The 24,211-nt window shown below is 42.7% G+C and overlaps 1 protein-coding gene across 19 annotated transcripts in view; it reads left to right on the top strand.

Moving 5' to 3' along the window:
- Positions 1–19,883, top strand: part of DLGAP1 (DLG associated protein 1) — a 784,377-nt gene extending 764,494 nt beyond the window's left edge. For 12 of the 19 annotated variants that reach the window (XM_061399853.1, XM_061399852.1, XM_061399850.1 and 9 more), the window contains 3 exons: positions 9,494–9,585; positions 13,561–13,713; positions 16,685–19,883. In XM_061399853.1, coding sequence (XP_061255837.1) covers positions 9,494–9,585; positions 13,561–13,713; positions 16,685–16,894 — 455 coding nt within the window. In that variant the 3' untranslated portion in view covers positions 16,895–19,883. Of the gene's footprint in view, positions 1–9,493; positions 9,586–13,560; positions 14,065–16,684 lie in introns of those variants that run through there. The other 7 variants (XM_061399854.1, XM_061399855.1, XM_061399867.1 and 4 more) reach the window with 1 other exon arrangement.
- Positions 19,884–24,211: the final 4,328 nt, after the last annotated feature.

Here is a 24,211-nt window from a genome sequence, read left to right as displayed (position 1 = left end):
TGTTCCTGAGTGCCTCCTCCAAAGCTCTCCATACATATCTGCCCCTGCCTCCTTGGCAACCTCACTTCTGTTCCGATAAGTGGGCCTGGGGTTGCAGAGGGCCTTTGTTTTAGTAAGTCTCTAATTTAACCTTTGCTTGTTTTTTTTTAATAAGGGGGAGGGTAGTAAGGAAGGGGAGCCAGTTCTGTTTGGCAGGCATAGCCAATGTCTAAGTAACCGGCTTTTGAAAAAAAAAAACAACCTGTGTACACAGAAAAAGAGCTTGGATAGAAGGGTCAAGCACAAATCTATGTGTCTGCTCATCAAACCACCTTTTGTGTTGAGTCCCAGACAGGAGGGTCATTCTTCAGGATACGTGACAATGGTGGCTCCGTGAACAATCCCTCCCAGGAGAGCTGGTCTTCACCATCAGCAGGGAAAGAAGCAGGACTGGGTGGGAGAAAGGACGATTCTAATCATACCTGTTTAATTTATCTTGTGGGGCCCCAGAATTATTCCATATTTTAAATATTTTTAAATGTTTAGTGAATGTGCTTAATGTCTCTGAACGGCCCACTTAAAAATGGTTGAAATGGTAGATCTTATGTATATTTCACCACACACACACAAAAATATCCCCTCTCCCCCAAAAATACTCTGCAGCAGCTGAAGGTATTTGAGTCAGAACTTGCTATCATCACGTCCATACTTATTCATCATGCTTCTAGGAATGTAAGTTAAATATCTTCCTAAATTCAAAACACAGCATGTCCGTGGGGGAAAAAAAGAAGTTCGAAGCAGCAACTGTCTGCTCTGGGACCTCCCTGGTGGTCCAGTGATTAAGACTGTGCTTCCAGTGCAGAGGGTGTGTGTTTGATCCCGGCTGGGGAACTAAGATCCTGCAGACCGCGTGGCACAGCCTCCCTCCCCCTGTAAAGAAGCAACTGCTTGATGGGAACCTGAGATTCAGATTTGGGGGCCTGGGTTGGTTGCAGTCACCCTTCTCTATAAGAGAGTTGAAGTAACAAAGTGATAGTCGCTCAATCACATCCAACTCTTTGTGACCCCATGAACTGTAGCCTTCCAGGCTCCACAGTCCATGGAATTTCCCAGGCAAGAATACTGGAGCAGGTAGCCGTTTCCTTTTCCAGGGATCTTCCTGACCCAGGGATCAAACCTGGGTCTCCTGTATTACAGGAGGACTCTTTACCATCAGAGCCACCAGGGAAGCCCTGAAGAAAAAAAAAAGAGCCATCCAATTTGCAGTAATTATTCAGTAATCAGTTATTTTATGCTGCTATCATCTTAATTCTAACTGCTGCTTCCTGGGGATCTTGTTTGTGGCCTTCCAGGACTGGAAAACACTGCTTTCCCCAAAACTGGACAAATGTACTTAAGGAAGTCCAGAAAGAAAACAAACACTTACAGTCACGGCTCTCCAAAAGTCGAGCTATAAATTCTTCGGGTGTGGGGAGCTATCCTTTTTCCTGATAAAATGAAAGCAGCATGAAGACTTTGGTTCTTGGGTTAAACCTTCCTCCCTAACAGTCGATGGTAGGTTTCTGGCTCAATAACAAACTAAAAGAAATCTGCAGTGAGCAAGGGAGCCGTAGCAGCTGACAGAATGTTCCTGCAGCTCTCGAAGTAAACCGACCCGAGCTTGTCTCACACAATGGGCCCTTGTGTGAAACAGCTGTCCCAGGGAGATGCTCCCTCACGCTGTTGGAGAGGGCCTGCATGTTACAGGGATCCGTCTGGTTTTATCTGACCAGGACGAAACGCCCAGATGGAGCGCAAGGCTCCCACCAGGAATGCAGTCCAGCACCACCGGCTCCAAACATAGGCTCAGGTTTCAGTGGCCCCAGGATGAAATATACTGGTTGATTGTGCTTGGAAATCTAGCTTTGCCTCCTGAACTGTGGACAACTTCTATGTGGAATTTTCAGGCTTTATCTGAAAGGAACGGATAAACCCAAAGCGTGTGTGGGAGGGAGGCAGATTAGTAACACTTTCATTTTGCCTGGTAATAGCATCCCCCTTTACTGAAATTTGACCTTGAGTCCCCTAGAAGGACTGGGAGCCTTGGCAGCGAACGTTGGGCTGGTAATGAAACCTGAAATGGGGTTTGCCAGGTTTCAGGTTGAGTTACAGTGGGGAAGCTGTGCACAGTCATTGCCTCACCCGTTGATGGGTGCCATCCCAAGCTTGCTCTGCCCAGGGTTCCTGTGGCCTCTCTGCAGCCTGAGGACTGGTGGGTGGCAGGCACAGGAGCATGCTGTGATTTCTTCAGATCAGCTGCCTCGAGCCTTGAGTGCTTCTAAGTGGGTAAGGTGGGTGCATCCCAGCTCCTTCCAGTTCTAGTCTCATCTTTCCTTTGAATTGACCTTTGAAAGGTCCCTCCCCACCTCCATGCCCCAACACACACACACATGCACACACACACACACAGGCTTACATGTTTTTTAAGGTCTGACCAACCTGAAATTCGTGACCACAAAGGAAGTGGCAGTAATGAAAAGAAAACTGGGTGCAATGTGTCCTATGTTTAACCTTCCAGCATGCTGGGTACGTTTTGCTTTGCACAGTGCTGGGCACAAAGAGGAAGGCGTTGGTGCTGGTCTGGGCATCCTTTTGCAGGTGTGTTTTACTGGGAGTGATCTGAGGCTGAGAGGCTCAGAGGCATGAAGGCAGGGAGAGGCAGAGATGGGCAGAGGGAAGCAGGACCATGACTGGAAGCCGCTTTCCTGGTGCTGTTCTCAATGTTCTAGACATCTCTACTCAACAGAAAGGCAGTGATTGCAGAGAGAGGACTTGCCTCATGGAGCACAATTCCCCATTGCTTTCTCTAACCATAACTATTTCTGTGGAAGATCATTGGAATGGACTTTAAATGCAGTTTTTAGTCCTTCCATATTCCCAAGGGAAATGTTAACACATTTCATCTCATTCCAGTTTCAAAGGCTCAAAAACTGTATCTGTCTATGTGATGTAGATGCTGTTACTAGTTCATGGCTGATGTAAATGGAGACATGGATGGGAACATAAGCATCTTTTACAAGTAGGAGTCCTGGAGTAAGAGTTGGGGAAAAATAAAATTAACTGAGTGTTTGAATACTTGCTCTTTACAAACAAAATAATATTTCCCCCAGGGCTTAGCCCCATGGAAGCTCTGGTTTTAGTCCACGAGATAATTTCTACTTGAGAATTCTATTCTTTGTTCATTAACCTTTAATAAATTCATCATTCTTTATTCATTTAAGTTTTGGCTCCTTTAAGGGAAAAAAAAAAAAAGTGCTTTTGTTACATTCAGAGCAGCCGTTGTCAGCCAGGAATGAAACAGATCCATGTTTTCTGTGAAGACCTTTTATTGACAGCAGCTCTGGATCACAAATGTATTTGAGAAACAGCTGGGCAGTTGGTTGGCAAAATTCTTTTCCACAAGGACACACTTGTAAATAAAAACGTCTCCGCATGGATAATCTGACTTGAAATCACACAGATTTTGGTCTGACAAATCCACATGACTTTGGAGTAAGTGGGTGGATCCATTCTTTTAAAACTTCCTTTTTCCTCCTCACTCCTAAAGTCTAAACCATCGTGGCGGGAGGCCAAGTGAGTAGAAAGAAGTCAAAAGTTGACAATAAGGAGGCTTAATTCATCCAGAGGCATGTTCCACTTTATCCCAAATGGCCTGGCTCTTCCAGCCAGAGTCAGCACAACTAGTATTATAAACAGAAAACCACGAGGAACAATCTTGCCTAGGAAATCCCATGGACAGAGGAGCCTGGTGGGCTACTGTCTATAGGGTTGCAAAGAGTCGGACATTACTAAAGCTACTGAGCACACAAGAGGAACAATAACCCAACCAAAACTGTATTAGCTAATTAATTAATCAAGATTGTAATAAAAAAGTGGTGCTGGGCACAGTAAAATCTTAAAGAAGTGGAACGCTTAAGGCCTGGAATCTTACCATTAATTTTTCAGGTTAACATAAAGTTTACAGATGAGTCAGTTCACTTCGAAACTTACTCCTTCTACAGGATATCAGGAGTTACGTTGGCTCAGTCTATGCCATCGAGGGTCTCCTGGTCTGGTTGGAAAGCCAGACAAATAGATGATGCTGGAAAGAATTTGGAAAGGGCAGAGACAGAGCTGTGCACAGGAATTTGAGGTGCAAAGACAGGGAGAGGTTAAAGGGGTGGGGCCAGTGGGCGGGGTCAGTGTGGGCCCAAGGCAGGAGGCACCCTCAGTTCAGTGTTTAGCCTGAGCAAAAGCACTGTGGAGAGACCAGCTTTGGGAAATTGGGGGCCTAACGCATCATAGGAATGGGCAGAGGTGAGGTTAAACAGGTGGCCCAAAAAAAGGAGTTTCTCGCTTATTTCAGGGATGATAGAGGAGCACAGAACAGTTTTAAGCATGAGAATTGTATGAGATAAGAACACCCTCTGGCTCCTTCAACAAAGCCAAACCTCCAAACTGGTGAGGAGGGGTGCTGGAGCCTTTAGCCCTAACTGTAAGCAACTAGAGTCGCCTGAAGGGGATGTGGATTTGGGGACACAAATCCAAAGAGGTGTCTAGCAAGTGCTCAGACATGCTACACCAGGGGCTGGTATAACCCCAGTTACAAATTTGAGCAAAATAAACCTCTTTTACAGAATAGCTGAACCCAGGAGCATGGATGAGATCACTCACAGGAGTCAAGGGAAGTAGACTCAGGACTGAGCTTTGTGTTCAACATTCCAGAGGTAGAGGGAAGAGGGAAGCCAGGCCAGGACCAGAGAGCCCTGTGAGTACCCAGGGGGCTGAGATTCCCTTGTGCCAAACACAGAGGACCAGAAGTGGGGGGAGGGCAGGGACAGCCAGACTGAAGGGAGGCAGGACCACTGGGAGCTGAGGAGGCAGAGAGCAAAGGAGTCTGCCCTTTGAAGAATCCAGCATCTACCAGGATGTATTCATATGCTCTGGCTGCCGTGACAAAGTACCACCTGGTGGTCTGACCAACAGATATTTTTTTGGTCATAGTTTTGTAGGCTAGAAGGCTGAGATCAAGACGCCGGTTTCTCCCAAGGCCTCTCCCCTTGGTCTGGTCTTCCCTCTGTGTGTATCTACGTCCTAACTCCACTGTCTTATAAGAACACCAGTTATATTGGATGAGGGCTCACCTTAATGACCTTGCTTTAACTTAAATACAGGTTTGAAGGCCAAATACAGTCCCGATCAGAGGTTCTTGAGGTTAGGATTTGAACAGATGACTTTGGGGAGGACAGAAGTCAGCCCATAACAGGGGAGGAGAGGGATTTTAGGTTAGCTAGAGGGGATTACGAGATGGGGGAGGACTTTTCCCTTAGGATGGGAGAGACCTGAGGCAGCTCCCAGGTCTCTCAGGTAAAGCTCTCGAGAGGGGCTGAGATGGAAGAGCAACCAGGAGGGAGTGGGACCAAGGATACAGGGAGATGGGAAGGGTGGATATGGAGAGCTATTTAGCACAGGGGTGGTTGTCAATCTTGAGCTGATTCCATCAGGAATGAATGGCAGTACTTCGGGCACCTGACATCTCTGATGCTGGCCTCATCACTGCTCATCCATCATGCAAAAACCTCCCCTCTTTAGAGCTTTAGGGGACCATGGGGGTGGGCAAGTGTCAGGAGAGGCAGAACACTGAGAATATTCATGCCTGGTTCCTTCCGTTTTCTTCATCTCATAGGAAACAAGGTTTTTGCTGAAGACAAGGAAGCAGGGATTCAGTTGCCAGTGAATGAGAGTCAGAAAAGAAGGGTCAGGGAGGGAGTGTACCAAGACCATCTCCAAGGACTAATGATCAGCAGCAAGAGACACACTTGAGTTTGGAACCCACGGATTTGAATGGCTCTAAACCATGTGGCGAAACACAGTTCCACGAGAAGGGAGGGCCCTGCACTCTGCAGGCCAGCAGAGTGTATCTGGTCTGCTCTGTACCTGAAGATGGACCTTATTTGCCTGGAGCAACTGTGGCTCCCAGGGAGAATCTGATCTTTGATTTTGCAGGTTTCTTTTCTGCACAGGCTCCAACAGAGTGGTCTAGGCATCCTTGGTTAAGATCCTGTCTCCTCTGTGTGTCTCTGTCAGTCAGTCAACCACTGTTCTAGCTCTGATAGGTGGGGAGCTATGCCAGACTCTACAGATAGGGATGAAAATCTGGGGCCCTGAAGAATTGTTATGGATTCCTTATCTACACAGAGACATGATTAAAGACATGATTCACCCTCTCCTTGACACTTGTCTAGGTCTGCCTGCATGGCAGCCACCAAAAAAGAGGACATTCAATCAGTCCACACTGTTGGGAAGAGAGTTTGGAGTGTGAAGATTCACAGGAGAAATAATCCCCTGTTTGGGAATATGTCACCTTTTGTTTCCCCGGTAAATGACCAAGAATGTCGAAAGGATATAGGAGTTATAATTCCTGCTGCAGCCTAAGGATTTTCATACACAATTTCATCATATCTACAGTCTACAATCCTAGGAAGATAGTATTATGATCACTCGGCAGATAAAGAGGGCAGAGTCTGAGTACAATAAATTCTCTCAGGATCTGTAGCTGATAAATGGCATTTCAGATTCCAGTGCCTGTGCTTTGTCTGCTATGTTACACAGAGGAAGTTAGACAGGCAAGGAAGCAGACCAGGTGAATTAGGTGTAGGCAGCTGAGTCTGGGAGGTGTTCACCTAGTCTGACCGCTGTAGAACCTTCACCACTGGTGGGACAGCCAGATGGACTCCTTTGAATTGATAGGTAGTGTCCAGGTTGAAGATATAAAAAATACATCTGTTCTGCTCTTTCTCTCTCTTTTTTTTTAAGAGCTGAGAGTTCCATTTATTATTTATGTATTTATTTTTGGCTGCGCTGGATCTCTGTGGCTCTGTGCGGGTTTTCTCTAGTTGTGGCAAGCAGGGCTACTCTTCATTGTGGTGGCTGGGCTTCTCATTGCTGTGGCTTCTCTGGTTGTGGGGCATAGGTTCTAGGGTGTGTGGGCTTCAGTAGCTGCAGCACATGGGCTCAGCAGTGTGGTGCACACAAGCTTAGGTGCTCTGCAGCATGTGGAATTTTCCCAGACCAGAGATGGAACCTATGTCCCCTTCTTTGGCAGGTGGATTCTTATCCACTGCACCACCGGGAAGTCCTCAGCTCTGTTTCTGAGTTCTAACATGCTGCTGGGGGAGCTGGCATAGTCGGGAAGCACTGGGTGTTTGACCGCTTCCAGTCCCAATATTTCTAAGTGAATGAATGAGTTTCCAGACTCCCCATGGACTGTCCCTGCACCAGCTTTTATGGAGACTCCACGTGTCTTTGCAGCCTCCTCTGGGGCTGTTTTGGCCTTGGCGTTGAGGGCCAGCCCAGTCCCTGCAAAGTTAACTGCCGCCACATACAGTAAAAAAAAAATGGGGCTTCTTCGGTGGCTCAGACAGTAAAGAACCCACCTGCAATACAGAAGACCTGGGTTCGATCCCGTTTTACATATAAGAAAACAGAGATTAGGTGACCTGTCCAGAGCAATGGATGGTAAGTTTTCCAGAGAGGACCCTCAGCCAACTCAGGGCCTGACCCTTTAGCTTCTGTGGTATCCTGTTTCCCCATGTCGTTTCTGCTTTGGGGTGTTGAGAGATGGAGGGAGGTGACTATGTATAAAATAGATAACTGATGAGAACCTATTGCATAGCACAGGGAACTCTACTCAATGCTCTTTGGTGACCTGAAATGGGGAGGAAATCTAAAAAGGGGAATATATGTATATGTATGGCTGATTCACTTTGCTGTACAGCAGAAACTAACACAATATTTTAAAGCAACTTTACTCCAATAAATTTTTTAAATTAAAAAAGAAAAAGGAGGAAGGCCTCACAGACATGATGGATCAATTAAAGAGGAAAATGCAACCATCCCAAAAGATTCTAAAAGCAGATAGACTGAAAAAAATCCAACACTTAGGCCTGAAGAATTGTGCCAGGTGCTCTCAAGGAGGACCCCAGCTCTCCCCTAGGGAGGTGGTCTCTGCACTTCAGCCTCACGGTTGACTGGTGACTTCCCAAGCCCAGAGATGCCCTGGTTATGTACGTGTGCGTGCTCAGTCACTTCAGTTGTGTCTCTTGTGACTATGGACTGTAGTCCGCCTGGCTCCTCTGTCCATGGGGATTCTCCAGGCAAGAATACTGCAGTGGGTTGCCATGCCCTCTTCCAGAGGATCTTCCTGACCCAGAAACGTGTGTGAACTATTTGGGTAGAGACCAGTGGTGGCCTGCCGGAACCATTATCCAGCCTGGCAGCCTTAAACTAACTGAGAAGCAATTGACCAGGAAACCCTGAGGCAAAGGACATTGCTTGTCCTTCTGTTGTCTTCTCAGTCTTTGTGGGGAATGAGGTCAAGAAAAGGAGATCTAATTCCACTCTGAGTCTCAGACAAGGTAAAGTCAGAACAAAATTACAGCAGCAAAAACGTTGCTTCAGTCCCATAAAATCCGTCCCGGCCCCAGTGAAGAGCTTCAAGTGGGCAAGAGCTTCAAGAGGCCCGCCTGCTCTGTTTTTCTCTGTGGCTGCTGCCATCTCACCTTCCTTCCTGCCCGGTGGCGGTGGCGGGTGGCCGGGCTCCAGCCACGCAGTCCCCACCAGGCAGAGCGTAGTGCCTCTGGGATAATCTGGAGCTTGGGATGCTCAGACATGCTCAGGGATGCTCCGGGCAGAGGCTCCACCCCGCTCAGTTCGCCCACTGCTGGAAGGTTCTCCCCTTTGACTTCACTCAAGGCAAGAAGTAGCTTGCAAAGGGGAGGATTTTCAGCACAGTGCACAGGGAATTAAACCTCTCTGAACAATAACGCTGGTCCATGGAGTGTAAAAGCTGGGACAGTGCTGGCGTTCCCTAGGCAACGGGCTGAAAATGTTCGCTCCTTACAAAATCTTTCAATTGGCCAGGCTTTCTTTCCTGACAGTCCCAGTGGCTGAGCTCCGGAAAAATAAGGAAGCCTGTGGATGGGATTTGGTGAGTGCCATGAGATCCCTACCCCCTGCAAGTCAGGGCTGCTTTCCTTGTGTTTGGATTCGGATTAGAAAAACAAGCTAGCAGCCCATGACTGCTGACACAAATAAATCCCTAACCGGACTGGTAAACACTGGAAATTCATCCTTGCAGTAAAAGGGAAAAAACAAAGCAGAACTATTTGCCTCCTCTCCTGGTAACATCCATGGCTGTAATGGAAAACTCCGTTATCCCTAAGAAAGATGCCTGGTGAGCACGTGGGTTTTTCCAAGCTGGTTTTCTACTTTAACTCAGGAGTCTCTCTTGCACAGATGCGCAGAGCGACGGCAAGACCTGGCTGTGTGTGTGTGTGTGTGTGTGTGTGTGTGTGTGTGCGCGCGCGCGCGCGCGCGTGGGTTCTGCATACGGTCTTCCCTAATTACTATAGCGCAACTTCCTCTTTGCTTTGCCAGACTAAGTCTCAACAATGAGACATTATGTGTAAACTTCTTGTCTGTTTGCTTTTTTCAGTTCTAGGGAAAATCCGAACCGCAGTGGGCAGTGCCCAACTTCTTATGGCCCAGAAATTCTACCAGTTCAGAGAACTGTGTGAAGAAAACCTGGTAGGTATCTTCCCTCTCAATACTAGTTTTCCCTGCTCCTCCCCATGAGAAGACCATGTGGTCAAGACCAGTCCAACTAAAGGAGAACCAAGCCAGGGCTCACTGGACTCTCTTAACCTGAAAGAGAGAATTTTCTGATTAATCATATATTTCCTGCTTTTCTTAAAAATATTTATCTTTTAAAATAATAAAAAATATTAAATAATCTTTGAAGAAAGAATCCAATCAAGTTAAAACTCCATTTCCTTTTTTTTTTTTTTTTCTGGTTGCTGAAGATTTTCTATTTTCCTGGCCTCCTGATTTTATTATTCTTACCCAATTGGAGCAGTCTGATATTTCAAAAATAATATTTCAGAAAAAAATCATTTTGGATAACGAGTTTCTTTCTGAAGTAGCCACTGGGGCCTTTTTCCTTATCAGAGTACTCTGTTTTAATTCAAGAACTGGAGGTGGAAGGTGTCAGAAAGTGTAAGTTTGATCCCCATGAGAACAATGAATCATTCATCTTTCTTGGACACACAGAAATGAAATAAAGCAGAACAAACAGACAAAACCAGTATTAGCAGCAACAATATTTTTTAAAAACTGTCAGCAAAATGCAAGGCCAAGAACTTCCTCACATTTTTTTTTTTAAATTCTGCCATCTCCACAAGTGTCATTCCACAAAAATAGCTTTTATTGGCCAATTAATGATCAAGCTGCATCTGTGTGCTCAGTCGCTCAGTTGCATCCAACTCTTCGAGACCCTATAGACTGTAGCCTGCCAGGCTTCTCTGTCCATGAGATTCTCCAGGCAAGAATACTGGAGTGGATAGCCATTTCCTCCTCCAGAGGATACCCCCAACCCAGGGATGGAAACTGCATCTAAAATAAAGAAAATGAAAAGCAATTCTTTTAATCTTCTGGAAAGTTCAAAACACAATCATTTGTGATCTGATTGACCCAAACTATGATTTTTTTTTTTTTTAGCATTCTAACCACATCTTGTTGTTAACAAGGACAAATACAGACTGAATGGGATTTGTCTAGACAAGACTCAACCAAGAGCAGATATAAAGTCTGCACAAGTCAGTGCTCTTGTTCCCCTTCACCAGGCTTTTCTTTCTGAAACCTCTTTCTTGCCTCCTCACCCCCACCTCCCACACATATAGTTTGTTTTCCCCTTCCTCAGCAAAAATGACCTGGCCCGTCTTTTACCTTCTCAGAAATTCTATTCTGAATTATGAGATAATATATATTAGTAAATGTATTGATCAGTGATTTAACAAATATTTTATTGAGCTTCACTATGTGTCAGGTACAGAATTCCTTCTAAATTGTAAACTTGCTCACATGTCACAGATCTTAATTCATATTAAATTCATATTATTCTTTAACTCTTTAAATTAAAAAGTTCATATAAAGCCATATTTCTCAAACTGGCCCTCCTTATCTTTCTCATCCTCTGTCACCTCTGGCCTCCAAGTGACCTGGTTCAGACTGAAGCAGGTTTCGCAACTGCTTTTGCTGGGTGTCACAGGAGCCACTGATTAAGAGACTGGCTGAGCACCCAAGCTCTTTCTCTCTGCTTCCCCATTCATCCCTTGGATGATGAGGGGGCAAAGAGATTCTTGGTGGGAAAGGAACAAATTTCCCATGTTACTACAGAGTTAAATGCTATCATTCTATGTATTAATGCACTAACACAGTTTAACAACAGGGCTTGGGACCTAGAAGGCTTTAGTGAACTTCAGGTATAAGCAATTTAGCTTTTTTTTTTTTTGCAATTTAGCTTTTAATTACAAATGAGATAAGGTAATATATTGTGAGATCATAAAACTCCAGTTGACAGGTACTTTGTCAAAGTTATTATCTGTCTATTCTGAACCTAGATATTAAGAAACATTCGAGTTTACTATATCAAAATGCTACAGAGAAGCCCTCTTGTCAATTCAGGTGTCACTGGAATAGAGTTTAACAGTGAACCAAATACTTAAAATTTTAGAATTTAATTATTCCAGTGAACTATGGGTAATTTTTAAAGTATAAGTTTATAAATACATTCGTGTATTTATTTTGAAATCAGACCAATAATACCCATCCATCAAAAGGCTAAAAAGTATTTTTTCCCATCTATTAACTTTGATGGTCACTGACCCTGTGCTTTCTGAAATTCTGATGATGTCATTTCTTTAGGGTTGTTTTAAAAGTAAGAATGGGCCTCAAGTTATTATATGGCATGAGATTTCACAGTCTTTCCAATTGCCTGGGATACCCAGAGGTAACCAAATGGAACCTCAATAGAAACCTCTGATAAGTATGAGCCCCACCTATCTGCCCATGAATACCTTTAGCTATTGTTGCCGGTAGTAATACCTTCAGTCTCTTAGTTATGGCTTTTCTGCCTCAGATCATATAAATTCGTGGCTCCTACTCTCTAGTGCTTGTCAGGGATATGTGAATGAGGGCAAAGAAAGTCAATCCACACATCAAAGAATGTTTAATATTATCTAGCAAATGCACAGAAATCTATGTGTACATACAGACAAGTGTTCTCATGTTTGCCGTATTATGTTATGGTCAATTTAAAACCAATTCATTTCCAAGTGATTATGTCCAAGTACTTATATGATAAAATGACTTCTGATATTAGAAATATCTTAATTGTTAAACACACAATACTTTGAAAATTTAATTCTTTTATTACTTATCATTTGTTTGCCCTATTATTTCACTCAATGTAAATATTAAAATGAATCTTATTTAGATTCCTTATCTGTTCTCCGAGTATGTTGGATGCCATGGAGTCAAATACTGACTCTAATAACAATAGACTGTATTTTTTGTAATATGGTATTTTCATTTAAATATAGTTTTAAATGCATTTTGGCATATATCACACATTCTGGGTTTTTTTCCAAATGTTTAGACTCCCCACCATACCATACTGATAGATGCTGTATTACAAAAGAATTTTACCTTGGCATTGAGAATCACTGACTCAAATGTGTATAAAATGACTGTATAAAATTATCGTTTGTAGTGGAATCTTTTTTATTTTTTTAAGCCAAATTCATAGAGAGAGTATAAAAGTGGTTGCCAAGGGCTCAGGGGTAGGGGAAATGTAGGGGGCGTTGGTAAAATGATAAAGATTTTCAGCTATAAAATGAATGAGGTCTGGGGATCTAATTAGAACATGGTGACTACGGTTGATAACACTGTATTGTCTAACTGAGCTTTGCTAAGAAAGAATAGAAGATAAATGTTCTCTCACACACACAAAAAAGGATAAAGATGTGATGTGATGATGTGCTGCTAAACTCGATGGGGAAGTCCTTACGCAAGGTGTGTCTATACCAAATCATCACACGGTACATTCTAAATATCTTATAATCTTATTTGTCAATTAGTTCTTAATAAAGGTGAATATATAGAGGTATATATATATATATATAATGTATGCATGTATGCTCAGTCGCTCAGTAGTGTCCGACTCTTTCAGACCCATAAGTATAAGTTTATATAAGTTTATATAAGTTTATTCTCATGCCCTCCTCCAGGAGATCTTCCCCATCCAGGGATCAAACGCTTGTCTCTTACGTCTCCTGCTGAGGCAGGTGGGTTCTTTACCGCTAGTGCCACCTAGTAAGCCCCATAAAACATATATACATATACCTATAAAATATAAAATAAATAAATAAAAGTACCATCAGTGAGGAGGGCATGGCAACCCACTCCAGTATTCTTGCCCAGAGAATCCCCATGGACAGAGGAGCCTGGCAGGCTACAATCCATGGTGTCACAAAGAGTCCGACACAACTGAGCGACTAAGCACAGCATAGCACCATCAGTAACTTCACTTTTCTCTCCTATCTGAAAACTAAAAGGAACTCATCCTCCTTTTGTTATTTGAAGTATTTGAAAATGCCGCGTTGATCCTGGGCTTGTCACAAACATCGCTTCTAAAGCGTGACTGTTTTTCTTTCTCTTGCACAGAATCCCAATGCTCATCCAAGGCCCACCTCTCAGGATCTGGCAGGGTTCTGGGACATGCTGCAGTTGTCCATAGAAAACATTAGTATGAAATTTGATGAACTTCATCAGTTAAAGGCCAATAATTGGAAACAGATGGATCCTCTTGACAAGAAGGTAGAACAATGTAGATTTTGTATGGTTCATTTAAAAACCTGCACAAACACTGGACAGTCTAAATAGGCTTCTGCTCTCAGTCTTGTTGTTTACAATGTGAAATGGAGCTGAAATCATATTAATTTCATTGTAATGACAATGTTTACATAGTAATCATTTGGGATATTATCTGTAATATGTTTCAGGCATATTTTTAAAGAAAAACCTGTCTGTGAATTGGAAAATGGGAATGTGGCTTTTTTTTTTTTGTTAATTAAACTTTAAGTTAAACCATTTTAGTCACTGGAAGGAACTGCCTCCATTTTGCTTTTTAAACTAAAATAAATGACATCTTCAGTGCATGATTACATAGAGCAAGAGTACAACTTCCTTACACCCCTAGAATGTGTTTCCGAGAAAATAGGAAGCCCTGCAAACTAACCGACTTTGATAATCATTTCATAAATATAGTAATAAAGAAACCACTGTTGTTCAAGTCTAAAAATATAAACACCGTATAGTTTCACAGTAATCATAAATGTTGGGATCTTTTTTAAAAAAAAAAAGGTTTTACCTTTGGTTGATTTGCCTTGGGGAGTATTGCTCACTGGGTTCCTCATGCAAGAGCTTAGAAATAAAGACTCAAATTCTTTTACTTGAATTAATAAACTGCAGTTTTCACATTTGACTACAGTGGCTCCACCAGGCTTGTCCAGGTATCCAATGTCCACCCTCCTAGGCTGACCGGAGATGCATGACATTTTTAACCCTTTGCTTTCCTACAGCCTGAGGTCAAATGATTCTGAGAGGTTCAACTTCTGAAGTCAGGCACAGCCATTTCTGTGATGCCTCTTCCTGATCCTTTCACCTATCAGTCCAGTCCATTCTGCTGCTGCCCATCATAATATCAAAGTTCTTGGAGTCCCTGGGCTCCCAGGAGAAATCTAATGCTAAGGGCCGGTGCATAACTGAAGGGGCCACCACTCTCATCACTGTCCCTCATCTCCAATTCTGTCACCATCCACCTGGCGGGTTTTGGTATGAAACATCAAAGTACCATTGATGCCTGTGTGGCTTCTCACTGGGGTAGCCAAACATTTGCATTCATTCTAGTTTTCTTTAATCTGAGTTTAAAACTGTCTGCTAAACAAGCTTTTAAATTGGTCTGGTTTTAAGAAAACATTACAGATGTACACACATAACTGGTAACTGATTTTCTAGAGCTAACCATCTAATTACTTATTCATCAATTTTTTTAAATTGTTGTTTAAAAAAATAAACTATGCAAGGAAAGGAAAATATGACTAAAGCATTTTCAACAATCGTACTTTCAAAAGTATCTACTGAGTGTCCCAATCATGAAGATTTTAAATGTCCAAAAGGAGTGAAGCTAAGAATTGATATATGGTACCTAGTGACAGTTATACTATAAATCATTATTAACTTGATTTCTAAATCTTCATGCACGGTATCTGTGATCAGAGCTTTGCATCACCCCATGAACTGGAGGGGAAACAATGAACAAACGCAATCAGAGTTGGTGGAATACAGTTTGCACTCTGTGCTTCCTTTTTTTTATCCACACGAGACTCCACCTTAAACAACCGGCGGGCAACTCCACTGCAATAAGGGTAACTAGGCACTCCACGAAGGCCAGCAAAGGAGGAACACAGAGAGTGCCCTTTGGAGAATCATGGAATCCATATTTTAAGATACTTCTCACATTTAGGTTTATGAGAATTTAAGGTATTTTATTAAAAGATGAAATCATCAGATTCACATGGACCTTTTTGCAGCCTGAAAACTCACTATCTTTTTCCTAAAAATCCTTTGTGATTTAGATCCCTTTCCCACTGTACTTTTTTTTTTCCAGTCCAAGTTATGAATGACTTGTTTTTGCAGTGGCATTTAAAAATAGCCCACTGGTTTCTAGTTTGCTGCTGCCCCGGGCGTGGGGGAGGGGAGCAGGAATGGCCTCTTTGAGTCTTGTGTTCAGTTGTCATGGCGCAATGTCTGTCCCTATGACGAAACAGCCTTCCGGCCCACCAAGGTCACCCCGAGGCCCCTAGTTCGTGATGGTCCAGCAGGATGTTTTAGGAGCTGACTCCATACCCCCAAGGGTAGGAACTCCCTCCAGGGTGACCCTGCCGAGCACAACTCTGTGTGTCTGTGTGTGATGTGTAAATGGGTGTAACTCACTGGGACACCAGCAAAGCTAAACGAACACAGTTTTAACAATTGCTTCTTCCTCGTTTGGCTGTTTAGGTGTGGGTGGGCTGGGGGAGAGGGCAGGGATGTTTTTAAACTCTGAACCCAGCTGGTACCCACACGCTGCCGCCCTGCTTAGAGGGGATGCAGAATCTAAGAGGCGACCGCTGCCCTCTCCTTCCCATCTCTGGCATCCGAAAGAGTCTGGAGCCTCCAGAGAAAAACCACAGTAAATGTGCTGGAAGCTGCAGCCTTTAGGTGAAGTGAGGGGCGAGGGGCGGGGGCGGGAGCTCGTTAGATTTTAAATACCCATATCCTTCCCTTGGAGAGACTAGTTCTGCCCTCCAGCTTTACCCTTGGCCTTAAACTTCAGAGTATTTTTTTCCCTCATACATCTTTTTGAAAACCCAAGCCAGAATACTAGGAAAAAATATATATACATTTTATGTGCTCAGTAGCTCAGTCATGTCTCACTCTTTGAGACACCATGGACTGTAGCCCACGAGGCTCCTCTGTCCACGGGATTCTCCGGGCAAGAATACTGGAGTGGGTTGCCATTTCCTTCTCCAATACATGTGTGTGTGTGTGTGTGTGTGTGTGTGTGTGTGTGTGTGTGTGTGTGTGTGTGTAAATATGTATACAGTGTGCAGATCAGAACTAACTTAACCACCCTTAGGCTTAAAAAAAAAAAAAAAAAGTGTGTGCTAACTACTGACCTATCCCAGTTTCCCCCAAGCTTGTCCTGAGAAGCTGTGTAATGTCCTGAACCTTCTGCTTTGATCAGGAGCGAAGGGCCCCTCCTCCAGTGCCCAAGAAGCCGGCGAAGGGCCCCGCGCCGCTGATCCGGGAGCGCTCGCTGGAGAGCTCGCAGCGCCAGGAGGCCCGCAAGCGCCTGATGGCCGCCAAGCGCGCCGCGTCCGTCCGTCAGAACTCGGCCACCGAGAGCGCCGAGAGCATCGAGATCTACATCCCCGAGGCGCAGACCCGGCTTTGAGGCCCCGGCCGCCGCGCTCCCGCCGCCGCCGCCGCCGCCGCCTCCTCCCCGGCGCCTGCCCACCCGCGTAGACGCGGCCCCTCTCTAGGTCACCCGCCAGCCATCCTCCGTCCTCCTCGAGCTAGTCCGTCCCTAGATTCCAGCAATATCCAACTGTAGGGTATCTCAGACATCCAGGATCCCGCGGGGCGGGGCGTGGGGCGGGGGGGGGGGGGTCCCTAGGGATCTCGCCGTCTTCCACGCGAAAGAAACTAGGGCTCCGATCCCTTTGATTTCCCCGACACGCTTCCTATTTTGGGCGAGCAGATTGGAGCGCTTGATGTCCAGCCTCAGACATCACACCCTGTCACCAGAGTCCGGGAGTGACACGCCGAGAGGGGACGAAGAGGGGCTGGGCGCGGGGGGACCAGGATGTGTAGTGGGTGCCCGGGGGGGAGGGGGTGGGGTGCGGGTACCTGCGTCGCTCACAGCTGCACAAACTGCCTCACTGTTGTGTCATCAGTCACTGCTTCAAATGTCTCACTCAGCAGAAGATTGTCAATTTGATCTTTCAGGGACATCCATCTATTCCGAAAGGCAATAAAATGAAGACAGGAAAAGCAAGACCAAGGAAGCACTGCTAGCTTAAGAGACTACATAAGGGATTTTTTTCTTTTGTCCTATTCTTAAGACAATTTAGACCTGAAGTGTTTTCTCAACTTTTCTTGTACTATGTATATTATATTGTTGTTGTGGTGGTGGGCGGGGGGAGGTCTTTAAAGGGGAAAGTGTTGGTTCCATTACTTTGTTAGTGTCCATCTTGGGGAGGGGGGGAGCCTACCTAATTACACAGATAGAAGTACATCTCTGCTTACCAAGTGCTGTAAATGGCAGCCGGCCTGCTTTCTGAGAAGAGTCGGGATTTTCCCATCATCCCTTTCGAATGCTACACATTCGGTCTCTTTTAACCCAGTAGTTCATAGGGCAGACGTTTGTCTCCATCAGTCTTTCCTCACTGCTCCACAGTCCTATTACACCCCCGAATCAGGATTTTGTCCTGTGTCAAACCCATCAAATAAGCTTTCTGTCCCAGTAGACATGCTGTCTCATTCAAAGAGCAGCCACTCATCTTGAGGTCCCAGTTAGAGAGAAAAGAAATTTGACCTGCAAGGTTCAGCAGCCACGTGGAGGGGGACAGCATCGCAGTTCCTAAACACTGAAGAGACCCAGGGATTTGGCAGAGAAGGTTGATTTTTGTTTTTAGTCATGATGGATGGCGTATGACCTTTGTGGCCAGCTGAAGTTATCTTTAAATGCCCTTACTCCTAGCAGTTTAAACACTTAGAATGAGGTGATCTTACATGGTCACTGGCATTTTATCCAGCTCCCTAAAGTGTTAGAAATTATCATTGAAAAATGAAAGACTTTTAAAAAGATATATCAGATACACTTGCACCAGAGACGCTTAAAAAAAAAAAATACACTCTCATAGCCAGGTGCTAATTTTATTTTAAAAATTAAGAGAAGTGATGGGTACTGGCAACAACTATTTTCATGGACATAATCTAAAACCACTAGAGAATTCGCTACCTCTCAGAGCCATTGATGCTTTGAGCTATCTTTATAAACAGGGCACAAATGTTTACTGCTAAGGTTTACAAGAAAAGGGCTACTAACTTATTTAAAAACAAACCAACTTTTAACTAGAGTGGACAAAGCACCTTTGAGTACTTCGTAAAATTGGAGCAGATAGAGAATTTAAGCTTCAAGTATTTTCTGGTTTTAAAAAGAATACACGTTTTCTTTACTCTGTAGCAGCCGGGGAAGGTCACACAAAGTTTGTATCAGGTAAGGCCAACTGCCACCTTGGGTAGCCTATGGTCATGTTCAGCCATGACAATGACTCAGAACTCACAGACTAACGTGAAGGAAACAGCATCCATTTGAAGACCCATGTTCCCATCCACAGCTCTGTGCCCTGAGGGAGAGATAAGATTTGGATGGAGAAATAGATTTCTAAAGATCATCCTACAATATTTTCTTTGGAAACTGGTTTAGCCCAGGATATTTTAAGAGAGACGAGGTGGCCTATTTATCTTGTCTACGTGAATGGTATTTGTATATTCATAAGCTATTTTTGGTAAGAATTTTAAATCTTTTAGCAGAATGCCTACAGGCATCATGACCTTTGCCTTCCTTAAAAACACCAATTGTACAAACACTTTATAAAAAGCTAATTATTGATGTTAAGACATGACCCCACATAAAACTGCTTGTTGATCACTTGCCCTCTTAAGCCTGACATCCATAAGCATAACCCTTGTTACATTGTTCTTTTTGATGTAATTTGTAGAAATGTTTTTTAGTTAATAACAGAAAATATATGTACCCTGAAAAATTACTTATTTTGTTTAACTTTGGTACAAAGGTGTTTGGGTATTTTCTTGGGGAGGGGGGAATTACAAAAGAAGTTTGTCTCCCACATCAAAAAAAAGTTCAAAGAAATTAAGTATTTATTATATTTTTTGCAGATGTTTCCATACAACTCACATAACCTTTTTGTAAAGAGAGATGAAGAAATGGATTAAAGATTTTTAATATTTGAAATGGTAAATAGAACTAATTTATTTGTACTATATTTCTGTTATTTATAGATGTTTCCTTAATGTTTTACTGTGCATTACCACTTTAATTTAAGCCTTATCCTTGTGAATTTACCATTTCTTTTTTAAAACATGTCTAGATGCATATTTTAAATAACTGGAATGTAAATCACTAGCATATCTGAATTCCCAAATGTAATTTTTAAAAATTATTTTGGTTTGGAAAAAAAAAGATTCATTTGAAAGCTTTCAGATGGAGGGGTGGGGAACATTTTTATGGCTTTATGAATTGGAATTTCATAGGCTTATCTACCTAGATTGTGTGTGGACAAAAAAAAATTGTAAATAGATGAATGTTTCCCATAATGTAAAAAGAAATTAATAAAATAATTAATGCACTGCTTTCAGGTCTCTGTGTTTTCACTGCAGAGTCCTGCTTCTTCCAGAATAGAAGTAATTGTCTTTGGGGGAGTGATTAAGCAGTTCAGAAGCATATCATTCTGATTTTCATTGTAACAACACATGTTCTAGTACCTGTGAGCTTGTGGGTAGACCTTGTCCCCTGTGGAAGGGATTTAAATACAGAAAACTACAAGTCCTTTTACTGTGATTGATCATACACTTCTGAAAGGTTCAGGTCAGGGACTGTATGTTTTATGAAAGGAGTTATCAGCTTCTCAAACATGTACAAATCTGTATAGATTTTAACCCACGTGGGTATCTTGCCAAACATGTCAGTTTTGTTTCCTACATAGTTCTCCAGGGTAGGGAAAATCAGAATAATGCATTGTGGGTTTCATTTCACCCTTGCACTAATGCAAAACTACTCCCTGAGCTTCGGTAACTCGCCAGTATGACACAATTATTAAGTGACCCATTTAAGTCCAAAATCCAAACTTCCATTTAGCTTTGTCTTCTGTGATGTCTTTGTCTTTCTTCCCACATTTAAAATTGGTAACTGCCACTGTTGATTTCCCCTGGTTTTCATCTACGTCATATCTGTAAAACTTACTTTATACGCAAAAATACAGACTCACCAAAAACAAGGTAAATTAGAATGCTTTATAAAGTGGACTTTATATGATCTGAAAATGCCCCAACTCTGAAACCTGTGTCCACAGTACTCCCTCCCGCCAGGTTCTTGGGCAAAGCCTTCAAACTACATGCAACAGACTTGGACATTGTTAAGCAAATAAGCCATTTTGTCCAATTTTTATACATAAGCAAGAACCTGTGCTAGTCACCAAAATAACACAATGTTCTTTTGAAAATGCTTCAAAAGAGTAGAGATCAAGTGGCTGTACACAGGCAAGATTGCAAAGATTTCATTACCTTGGCTCTCGTGCTGACCATTCACGTAGTCTGAATCGTGATTATACTTCTTGACTTTTAACAAATTCTGATATTTCATCGGGGCTCCTTGAACATTTCAGCCAATCCAAAAATGAAATTAGGTTTTGCATGCAAAAAATTGAATTTCAGTGAAGAAATTTCCTATGTTACAGGGTCCACTCCTCCCGCAAAATGTAATTTCATTTTTTATAGATAGGTATTGAACAAAATGGTTTGAATTTCTTTTTATATCTTTGAAATCCAGCCCCTTGAAAATATAAGTTGATTTTGGTTTAAATAAATGACATATGAAAAATCCTAGTGTCTGACTGTGTTCGTTCTTGAATGCCACTGTCACCAAAGGGAGTTGAAATCCACCTGGGGTTTGTTCAATAGGCTATTTGTCTTTCAGCTGCTAAACCAAAATCAGATCAACTCCTTTTGCAAACAGAAAGCAGTGGCCCAGCCTGAAAACGTCTCTGGTCTTAACTCATCTCTACTGGTGTAAGTTCACAGTTGTTTAGTCCATGTCCAACTCTTTTTGACCCGATGGACAGTAGCACTCCAGGCTTCCCTGTCCTTCAATATCTCCTGGAGTTTGCTCAAACTCATGTCCATTAGGTTGGTGATGCCATCCAACCATCTCATCCTTTCTTGCTCCCTTCTCCTCCTGCCCTCAATCTTTTCCAGCATCAGGGTCTTTTCCAATGAGTCAACTCAGTTTCCCTCATAGCTCAGCTGGTAAAGAATTTGTGGGCACTTCAGGAGACTCCAGTTCAATTCCTGGGTAGGGAAGATCTGCTGGAGAAGGGATAGGCTACCCCGTCCCATATTCTTGGGCTTCCCTGGTGGCTCAGATGGTAAAGAATCCGCCTGCGATGTGGGAGACCTGGGTTTGATCTCTGGGTTGGGAAGATCCCCTGGAGAAGGGAATGGCTACCCACTCCATTATTCTGGCCTGGAGAATTCCATGGACTGTATAGTCCATGGGGTCTCAAAGAGTTGGACACGACTGAGCAACTTTTACTTTCACTTCACAACTCAGTTTACAGAATACATCTTAAATTTCTCTGCAAATCCCTTATTTCCCCTGAAGCAGAGAGAGGAAACAATGTGCTCTTCCTAGTTGGGCTTCCTCCTGTTGCAGGGAGGCATCATTGGAAAATCACAGGGACGGGAAGCCCCAGTGCGGTAGTCAATGGATTATTTTGATATGACCTGTATGCAAATAAGCACAAGCCTGAATTTAGAGAACATGGCTGAAAGCAAGAAAACATTTTAATAAATATCAAAAGTCATACTCTGCCATGTAGCTGATTGAACTGTTGCTATTCACCAAATGTTTTCACTAGAACAGATGAAAAATACCAGTTCTTCTACTTCATGCTTCTAGTCTGGCTTCTGGGAGATGTAGATGTTAATGTCCTCTTTCCAGATTACCTGATAGGTAAATCAGTGTCACAGAGAACTTCTTCTAGGGATTCTTCTAGGGATTCCCCTGCTGTTTCAGTGGCTAAGACCCCATACCCCCAACGCTGGGGACCAGGGTTTGAACCCTGGTCAGGGAATTAGAACCCATATGCCACGGCTAAAAAAAATCCTGCATGCCACAACTAAGATCCAGTGCAGCCAAATAAATAAAGTAAAAATTAAAAGAGAGAGAGACTCTTTCATTAAAAAAAAAAAAAAAACCTCTCCTTTCACTTTAAAAAATATATATGTTTATTTTTATTGATTGATTTGACTGTGCCACATCTTAATTGCAGCACTTGGGATATTCAGTCTTCACTGAAGCATGCAGGATTTTCAGTTGATCTTTAGTTGAGGCATGTGGGATCTAGTTCCCTAACCAGGGATTGAAACCAGGCCCCCTGCATTGGGAAGGCAGAGTCTTAGCCACTGGGCCACCTGGAAAGTCCTTCCTTTTCACTTTGGAAAGGAGGATGTTTGCTGTTTACTCACTGAGTTGTGTCCAACTCTTTCATGATCCCATGGACTGCAGCCCGCCAGGCTCCTCTGTCCATGAGATTTCCCAGGCAAAAATACTGGAGTGGGTTACCATTTCCTTCTCCAGGGGATCTTCCTGACCCAGGGATTGAAAGCATGTCTCCTGCATTGGTAGGTAAATTCTTTACCACTGAGCCATCAGGGAAACCCATACATACATATACACACACACACATATACATATATATATAAATACACACACACATGCATAGAGTGGACAAATTGATTTGAGATGTATTTCACTCTGGATTTCAAATCTTTACCATAATAAAAGAAAAGAAATGTAGAAAACTTTTAGAAGGGGCAAGACAGCAATGGACTTCCTCCTCAAATTCCATTTTTTATCCACTACTTTCTATTCTAGAGCTATCAGACAGCCTCAATAAATGCTTCTCTTAAGAAGAATGTGTTTCTGCCAATCAGAGGAGGTAGGGAGGTTAAGAATAGGAGATAGCCAAATTGAGTAATCAGCAAAAATTGAGGATATTTAATCCACAAATCTACAGGGATACCTGTAAAATTATTCCTAATACTGAGCCCACTAATATCTTGCTTTCCAGTTTCTTTTCCTATGGCATAAAAGAGAATTCAAACCCTATTATCCTAAGGGTAAGTCTGAAACACCTTACCTCAAGACATAACCTTTTCTTAAAAAAATAATGACATGTTTGACTCATAAATCCATATGAACTATTCATCAAGTTTAGCCCTATTATCTTGTGATTTTATTAAACAAATATATTCTTACCTGCAATTAGAATATCACTATGTACTTGCTTCCAAGTCATTTACAATAATGTTAAACAGGACCATTTCAAGTAGCAAAACTGAAAATAGCATTATTTACAATTCTGTCCAGAAAAAAAAAAAAAATCCCTTTATTACTATTATTTTCTTTTTCTTGTCTTAAAAGTCATCACCCAGTCATCACATAATGTACCTTCGCCTTTCAACCAGACACTGATTGGACTCTTTTCAAAGATTTTTAGAAAATGTAAATGACTAACATTCACTTATTTTCCTGATCCTGTATTATTAACCAGTTCAAAAGTTACACCTAAGAATAGTTTCCTCTTTAATGCTACTCTCCCAACCCAAAAATGTTAACTCTAAGTGTTCAATGATCTGTCTTATTAGAGAATCCACCTACTCTAAGAATGTACTAAAGCTAAACAATTATCTAGACACTAAACAGGAAAACTGAAAGGTTGGATTTAGAATAGCAGTGTGACATATAATGAAAGTGATCAATACTAAATTTTGAACTTCAAATCCCAGTTTCAGCAAGATCAACCACAAAAGAAATATGAAGTTCAAATTAATCACAAAAGGATTATACCGTATAAAAAAATTATAATTGCATTTCAATGGAACTGTGTAAAGGACTGAACCATGT

This window comes from Bos javanicus, chromosome 24 (genome assembly GCF_032452875.1).
Source record: "Bos javanicus breed banteng chromosome 24, ARS-OSU_banteng_1.0, whole genome shotgun sequence".
NCBI lineage: Eukaryota > Metazoa > Chordata > Mammalia > Artiodactyla > Bovidae > Bos > Bos javanicus.
The sequence above is the reverse complement of the archived record's forward strand: the minus strand, read 5'-3'. Positions and strand labels throughout refer to the sequence as shown.